The following is a 7,759-nucleotide window of genomic DNA, read 5'->3' as shown; positions in this document are numbered from 1 at the left end:
ACGCTCTCCTTTTAAATGAGGAATAACCAAAGAAAGGGGAATTAAAGGAGAAAAACCTTATTTAAACAAATACAGGCATATTCGTGTCCAAGAGCTGACAGGACCAAAGGAAGGCCTTGAATTGCTTTTAAGATGACTTTGCTCTCACAACCTCATTCACATACCACACCAAGCAAGGAGCTGTCAGAAACCAGTTTAAGGATTAGCAATTAGAGCTTTAATTTAGACTATCCATGCTTAAAAATAGCGAATGTCTGTGGAAAGGGCACGATGCTACTATGAATTCAAGTATCCAATTAACAAATCCGGTGTTGCACATTAGTCTGGCTGGCGCATAGAAGGTAAGATCTGGGGAAAGGAGGTAATATGCAGGGAGATTTTTAGACTGCGGCCCCTAAAACATGGGCCACAAATATGAAATAAGTGCATGCAGTTTTTCCTTACATGTCATCAGTTTTACAGCAAACAGGGTAAGGGGGGGGATGGGAAGGAAGGAAGGAGCGAAATTGGAGGGGGAAGAGGAGAAAAAAAAATCTTTGGGGTTTTACAAACCTTTGAGATTCCTGAAGAGAATGCAGTATTTGCAGCTCTTTTAGTCAAATTGTGTGGCTCTTAAAAGAGCCTTTGGATTTTTTTAAGTCGGGAATCTTCCAGGATAATCTACTTGGAGCTGGTGTACTTGGTGACGGCCTTGGTGCCCTCGGACACGGCGTGCTTGGCCAGCTCCCCGGGCAGCAGCAGGCGCACGGCCGTCTGGATCTCCCGGGACGTGATGGTGGAGCGCTTGTTGTAATGCGCCAGGCGGGACGCCTCGCCGGCGATGCGCTCGAAGATGTCGTTGACGAAGGAGTTCATGATGCCCATGGCCTTGGACGAGATGCCGGTGTCGGGGTGGACCTGCTTCAGCACCTTGTACACGTAGATGGAATAACTCTCCTTACGGTTTCTCTTGCGCTTCTTCCCATCCTTCTTCTGAGCTTTGGTCACGGCTTTCTTAGAGCCCTTCTTCGGAGCGGGAGCGGACTTGGCTGGCTCAGGCATCTTGGAAGCAGCGCCGTAGATATAATGCAGTGGAAGTGAATACCGGATTTCTTTCGCAGGGCCCCTTAGTACTTATACAGGGCGTATGCAAATGACGGTACCTTCAAGACCCTTTTCTGATTGGACAATTCTTTGTAAGGTTATCATGACTAAGCGTTGTCCAATGTAAATGACGGATTCCAATTCTGCTTTCCTATTGGCTATATAAATATACGTCGCATCCAATGACATAGTGATTTTCTGCACTCCTTAAAACTGCGACAAAATACCCTAAAGCTGGCTTCGCATTGGGATTTTTTTTTTTCTGCTAAACTTTACTGCTTTCAATTTGTGCTTTTCGTGTGGCTTACGGGACAAAAACCTCCAGTTATGGCCGTTGCAGTTTCTAGTACGGCGCATGCGTAGTCTGCTCTGTAAAGGTGTCCGAGTGTTTCAGGGTCGGGAAGCGGTGATGCTGGAGCTATTGGAACTGCGTGGCTTGGGAGATGGCTGACAGTAATTCCACCAAACCACCGCAGGCCGTCTTCCAGGACTAAGAGCTCCGCACTCTGCGGGGCGGTGACCATCGCCCAGAGCGACTTCCTGCCGTCTTGCTACCGCACTAGACCGCCAGCCTCCATTTTCACTAGAAACCAAAAAGCTGTTCTAAGAGCCAGCTCCCGCCTCCCCAGAATTGTTTTTGAGAGAAAAAAGTTGGCAATACTTTGAGCATCTGCTTTATTCCTTCAATTTTACTTCATTTAAACCAAACCATTGTCAACTCCTCCCATCATTAACATTTATCTAAAAAGAACCCAGTGCCATAGAATTCAGTAGTTTTCAGCATATTCTAGCAGGCGCGTTGATGCTTTTTCTCTTGCGGTAGAAATGGAGGAATTCTTTGGGAGAGCCATTTTTTTCCAGGAAGTGGATACAAAACATCTCTAGGGACACTGCGTGCAAGTGCAAAAAATGTTTTCAAAGCTGTGTTAATATTTACAGCGAGATCACGGAAAATAAAATTAACACAAAGTTTTCTGGGAAAAGCAGTGTATCAAGCGGAAAAGGCACTGTATTAGAAGCCATGAGAAGTTGGTTCTTGTATTGCCTGTATTTGTGACTTTGTGAAATCTTTTGGAGCTTTTGTTTCTTGAACTATGAAATGAAGAACTGGGTTGTGTTAGATTCTTTCTGGATCCACTATCTTTTTTCTATGACTTGGTCATAGGGATAGTCTAGAAAAAGATGGGAAAATAAGGGAAGTGGTTGAGGGAGTTTTGTTAAAACCTGGAGGAAGACAAATACAGTACCAGAGTCAGCTGCAAAACTGCTGAACATCGACCATTTCTCATTGGCCCCTTAGTCATATATCAAACAAAAGAGAAACTTTTTGTTTCCAAGAAGAGATTCAATTTTTATTACGGTAAACAACAAAAATATGGGTGACCAGGAACAATGTAAGCCAGGACTGGAAGAATATGGGAACAAAGGGCACCAAAACAAATTTGGAGTCAGATAACATGAGTTTGAATCTTGGCTCTACCCCTAAGAGCTTGAGTTTTTCTGGCTAGCTTAAAAATTTTAATAGTTTTTTCCCCAATGTAGAACTAGGACTTTTGATTACTGTATCTCCTATTTTTGAGGCCCCCACATGGCAGGATTGCCTTAAAGTTAAACGTTCCAAAGGACCTAGTCTATCTCCAGTCTAGGCAGAGAATCTGACTGCCTTAAAACAGGTCGGGAGAAGATTTTATTTTCACCGAGGCTTTTATCCAAAAGTAGCTGTCTCCTGTCTTTCCAAGATTCAAGCTAACCATAGCTTGTATAAGGGCCACTATCAATAGGGATTACCCTACTGAGGAAATTTTTAACAGTGTTCAGTTGGCAGAAGGCTATCCACAGGTTTCTTATCAGTCTCCAAAATATTTGAAAAGGCTAGAGAGAGTTTATCCTCAGGCTCTCTTCTGGGGTCCCAGACCCCACTTTCACTCAAATGTGACTTTGTCTACACTCTAACAATAACCCAGGCCCAAAGCTTACAGAAAGAGAATCTCTGCTTCTTTTGTCAGGAGGGAAAGAAAGAGCCAGGGAACATGAGTTTAAGGGTAAGCCCTTAGACCAAATTGAGTTACTGACTTGAAAATGAGGAGGTCCTCCCATTTAGATACCAGATTTACACAACCAGCTCTTGCTTTCTACTATTCCTAAGGTAAGTCTTGGGAAGTAGGGGCAGCTGTTGGGATGCTATACATCTTGGTCATATAACCTAAGAAGCACGAAAATTTTTCAAATTACCAAAGATCTATCTGATTTCCAATTTCATTGCTCATGGGCAAATTTGAAGTGAAAATGATGCCGAATATCCCTTTGAAATGAGAGAGAAAAATGGTCACCACAGGAGGCTACCTGAGTAAAATCTTACCTTGTTCTTACCTTGTGTGCGCTCTAGCTGTTCTGGGTTAGGGTAAACTGAGCCACTTTTCTGGAGAGTCCCAGTCATCCCACTTCTGACACAGAAATATTCAGGAATTTCCCAGCCTGGTTTCCTGGAGTACTTAAGAAGAATCTCACCAACCAACCTGTATCCAAATAATTGGGGGCTATATAATGTAGTAGCCAAACTGAAAAGAAGATTTATTAGCATGTTAAGGAAGACTGTTCACTTATAGCTTCTCTTTCTGAGGGGAATCAGTGGGAATCGATGGCAATCCACGGCATTCTGTGGCAATTTGCAATGTATAATACTTTTCACAGGAGATAAGAAGAGAGGAGGGAGAGAGAAAGGGGGAAATCATGGGGGAAAGATGGGGGAGGAGGGTTCCAAGGGAATATTTGATGTGTGGGTGACAGTTTGTCATCAGATTAGAAAATATCCCTTATTCAAGGAAGGAAAGGAGAATAAATGACCAATCATAAATGACTTTTATGATTGATAAAGAAGTTCACTTGATCACTGTCAACAGCGGCGTTAAGATCACCATTTTGACAAAACTGCTGGTGTCTCTTAATCCAGCAGCATCTTATTTCTTGTCCTTATCCAGGACAACCTGGATATCAAAATATTTCTACAGAGGCTGTAGTACTAGGACCTTTCCCTGTCATATATCCAGGCATGTACTTTGGTTTAAATGAACTTTAGTCCTGGGGAGCTCAATAAACTCCCATCCCTTTTCCCATCCCTGGGAAAAAAAATTGCTCATAGTTTAGATTCTGATTCATGCCTAGGGTTTCCCCAGAAAAAGAGTAGGAAAGTATTCAATATACAATATAAATCAGGTATGGGACTATTCAAAAGCATCGATTCTGCGGAGCTCAGATTTCGTTATGGTCCAACTCTCACAGCCATACATTGCTACTGGAAAAACCACAGCTTTGGCTATCTTGACCTTTATCAGCAAGGTGATTTCTCTGCTTCTTAGTATGCTTTCCAGATCTGCCATAGCAAGTGTCTTTTAATTTCACTGCAGCAGTCATTGTAACAACAGAAAGTCTGACACTGATTTCATTTCTTCTCCCTCTATTTGCTAGCAAGTGCTGGGACCAGTTGAAAAGATCTTAGTTTTTTTTGATGTTAAGCTTTCAAGCCAGCTTTTACACTCTTTCCTTTCACCTTCATCCAGAGACTTCTTAATTCCTCTTCACTTTCTGCCATCAGTGGTGTCATTTTACATATCTGAGGTTGTTGCTATTTCTCCTGACAACCTTAATTCTGATTTTTGATTCATCTACCATGGCCTTTTGCAGGATGTGCTATGCATGTAAGTTAAATAAATGTTACAATATACAGCCTTGTATTCCTTTTCCAATCTTAGACCAATCACTTGTTCCATGTTCGGTTCTAAACAGGGGCTACAACCCCTAGAATTTGTCATCTCTATTATGGTTAGTTTATTATTGTCCAGATAGAGCTGCCTTCTGAAAACAATTATGTACATAGTCTCATTTTCCAACCTTGAACAATCATTGGGTGCCAATGAGGCAGATGAAAGATCTGTCTTCCTGCATCCTGTCTGAATAGCTCATTCGATAAACCCTGAAGTTACATCTACTTATTTTTGAGATTTTTTTCTATTTTCACTGAAATCCTGAATGTAATACAAGCAGACAGGAATGGGGAGAAACCAGGAAGAGAGCAGTGTCATCGAAACCTAAGGAAAAGAGAAAGTTGTGGATACAGGCCAAACTACAGGGAGATCAAATTAAATGATGGTGGAGAAATTTAGATGGGTTCGTGAGGCAGATGGTTTTGAATGATCTGTCTGTGTCAGTACCTACCCCTGCTTCAAGGTGGAGAAAGTGAACCTGTAGTGGACAGAACAACTGGAAGATCTGATTTTGTATTCTGGATCCAGTGTTGAGTTAATTACTTCATCCCTCTGATTCCCTTTCATTGGCAGCTTTGCCTCGAGTTTCCTCAAGAGACTGCTATGAGAAAATCACTTGGTAGACATTCTAAAATGTGAATTACTGTTATTTTTTGCCTTAGTTACCAGTTTCTTGGATAAAATTTTTGAGGCTAGAGCCAACTCGAGGGACGAAAACAATATTAGTTTTCCAGAACAAAAACAACAAAAAAAGGAAAAGCAAGAGTCAGGTTACAGCAGATTGAAGACTTTTATGTAAATGAAGGCTCAGTTTATCTAATCTCTGATTGGGTCAAATCGTCACAAGTGGGAAGAGCGTCTGTAATTAAGCAGATTCTTGACCTACTTTCTGATTGGCTACTTCATCGAAAGCTGTTTTTAACCAATCCGAAAGCCTACTTTATCCTACCACAAAATGGTATAATAGGTTCTCCTGTCTGACGTTGGGTAGTTGCTTGTTTCTTTTGGGGGAAGCTTGCTCTAGTCGCCATGTCTGGAAGAGGAAAGCAGGGAGGCAAAGCTCGCGCAAAGGCCAAGACCAGGTCTTCCCGGGCTGGTCTTCAGTTTCCGGTCGGCCGTGTCCACCGTCTGCTGCGCAAAGGCAACTATGCTGAGCGAGTTGGTGCTGGTGCTCCGGTATATTTAGCTGCTGTGCTCGAGTACCTGACTGCTGAGATCTTGGAGTTGGCGGGGAATGCAGCCAGGGATAACAAGAAAACTCGTATCATCCCTCGTCATCTTCAGCTTGCCATCCGCAACGACGAGGAGCTTAACAAGCTGCTAGGCAAGGTTACCATCGCTCAGGGCGGCGTCCTGCCCAACATCCAGGCCGTACTACTGCCCAAGAAGACTGAGAGTCATCATAAAGCTAAAGGCAAATAGAATGTCTCTAGCTGGGCTTTAGGATATACTCTGGTCCTCCTTAATTAAACCAAAGGCTCTTTTCAGAGCCACGCATCTATTCAAAACGAGAGCTGATAGCCTACTTTGTAAAAGAAGTTTTTTTTTCTCCATGTGTTCCAAGTTAAGCATTTTAACCACATTTGTCTTACGGGCTCCAAAATAGGCCTGTTACGTATACGGTATTAAATCCGGTCAGCCACCCTCCTTCGGTATTAGGTCATTTTCAAGATACAGTATGTTTGAAACGTTAAAATAGTGTTTTCAGAAGTTATTTCTTAACCATATTTACGTACACCACTGAAACTCGGGAATCTCACTAAGTAGATGTGCGGTGAGATAAAGTGACTCAAGTTAATCTCTTTGCAGCTGAAAACTGACGGGGGAGGAGGGAGATTCTTGATACTGGAATCACAAGGTTAAAGTGATATAAAGATAAGTTAAGTAGTTTTAAATTCATCCGTAATCTGCCTAGGAGGGACGTGGGGGGGGGACGGATTTGAGAAAGGGGGGAGGGGTGTCGAAAATGAGAAGGCGCGGGAAAGGAGCAGACTGACCAATCCTGTGTTAGCGCGGTCTTTTTTCAAATCTCAAAGCATTCTGGTCTTTGAGTTGATGGTAGTAATTTCGGGAAAGCATGCATAATACAAGAAAAGAATTTATATTCAGGACAAAGCTGTCCGTTCGGTGAATAAAGAGGCCAGAATCAGGAAGAAATTAGCCAGCTAAAGGGAACACTGCAAAATTAAGGAAGGAGGAGGGGCGTGATGGATAGTCACCCAATCAAACTACCCAGAATACATGGACTGGAATTATCAACCAATCATGAGTCGCAGCTCAGGATTTGTGCGTGTTGTTCAGGCCAATCAGAACTAGCTTTACTCTATAAATAAGGTGACTGTCGCCAGAATTTTCATTTTCTGTTTTCTTCTTCTCAGTTAAGAGATGGCTCGTACAAAGCAGACCGCTCGTAAGTCTACCGGTGGCAAGGCGCCCCGCAAACAGCTCGCTACGAAGGCTGCCCGCAAGAGCGCGCCGGCTACCGGCGGCGTGAAGAAGCCTCACCGCTACCGGCCCGGCACCGTGGCCCTGCGGGAGATCCGCCGCTATCAGAAGTCCACCGAGCTGCTGATCCGCAAACTGCCTTTCCAGCGGCTGGTGCGCGAGATCGCCCAGGACTTCAAGACCGACCTGCGCTTCCAGAGCTCGGCCGTGATGGCCTTGCAGGAGGCCAGCGAAGCCTACCTGGTCGGGCTGTTTGAGGACACCAACCTGTGCGCCATCCACGCCAAGCGCGTGACCATCATGCCCAAAGACATTCAGCTGGCTCGCCGAATCCGCGGGGAGAGGGCTTAATTTGTCATCTTAAATCCTACGTACCCCCAAAGGCTCTTTTCAGAGCCACCCACTTTTTCAGTATAAGAAGTTGTGACCTTGTGAAATTGGGGAGGGCCTGTGGCGGGTAATGACGGACC

The 7,759-nt window shown here is 43.8% G+C and overlaps 3 protein-coding genes across 3 annotated transcripts in view; 2 read left to right on the top strand and 1 right to left on the bottom strand.

Moving 5' to 3' along the window:
- Nucleotides 1–660: 660 nt before the first annotated feature.
- On the bottom strand, nucleotides 661–1,041 carry LOC118856845 (histone H2B type 2-E-like). The gene has a single exon (XM_036767373.1). The coding sequence runs from the start codon at nucleotides 1,039–1,041 to the stop codon at nucleotides 661–663; it is 381 nt and encodes a 126-aa protein (XP_036623268.1).
- Nucleotides 1,042–5,863: 4,822 nt separating this feature from the next.
- LOC118856843 (histone H2A type 1) lies at nucleotides 5,864–6,311 on the top strand. The gene has a single exon (XM_036767370.1). It carries the CDS (start codon nucleotides 5,874–5,876, stop codon nucleotides 6,264–6,266), a length of 393 nt encoding a protein of 130 aa, XP_036623265.1. The 5' UTR covers nucleotides 5,864–5,873; the 3' UTR covers nucleotides 6,267–6,311.
- A 918-nt stretch (nucleotides 6,312–7,229) lies between these two features.
- LOC118856856 (histone H3-like) overlaps nucleotides 7,230–7,759 on the top strand; it is a 36,358-nt gene continuing 35,828 nt past the window's right edge. Inside the window, exon 1 of the mRNA XM_036767382.1 lies at nucleotides 7,230–7,569. Within this exon, the coding sequence (XP_036623277.1) occupies nucleotides 7,230–7,569 (340 nt within the window). The remainder of the gene's footprint in view (nucleotides 7,570–7,759) is intronic.

Source organism: Trichosurus vulpecula, chromosome 7, assembly GCF_011100635.1.
Source record: "Trichosurus vulpecula isolate mTriVul1 chromosome 7, mTriVul1.pri, whole genome shotgun sequence".
NCBI lineage: Eukaryota > Metazoa > Chordata > Mammalia > Diprotodontia > Phalangeridae > Trichosurus > Trichosurus vulpecula.
This window is presented reverse-complemented; position numbering and strand designations above follow the sequence as displayed.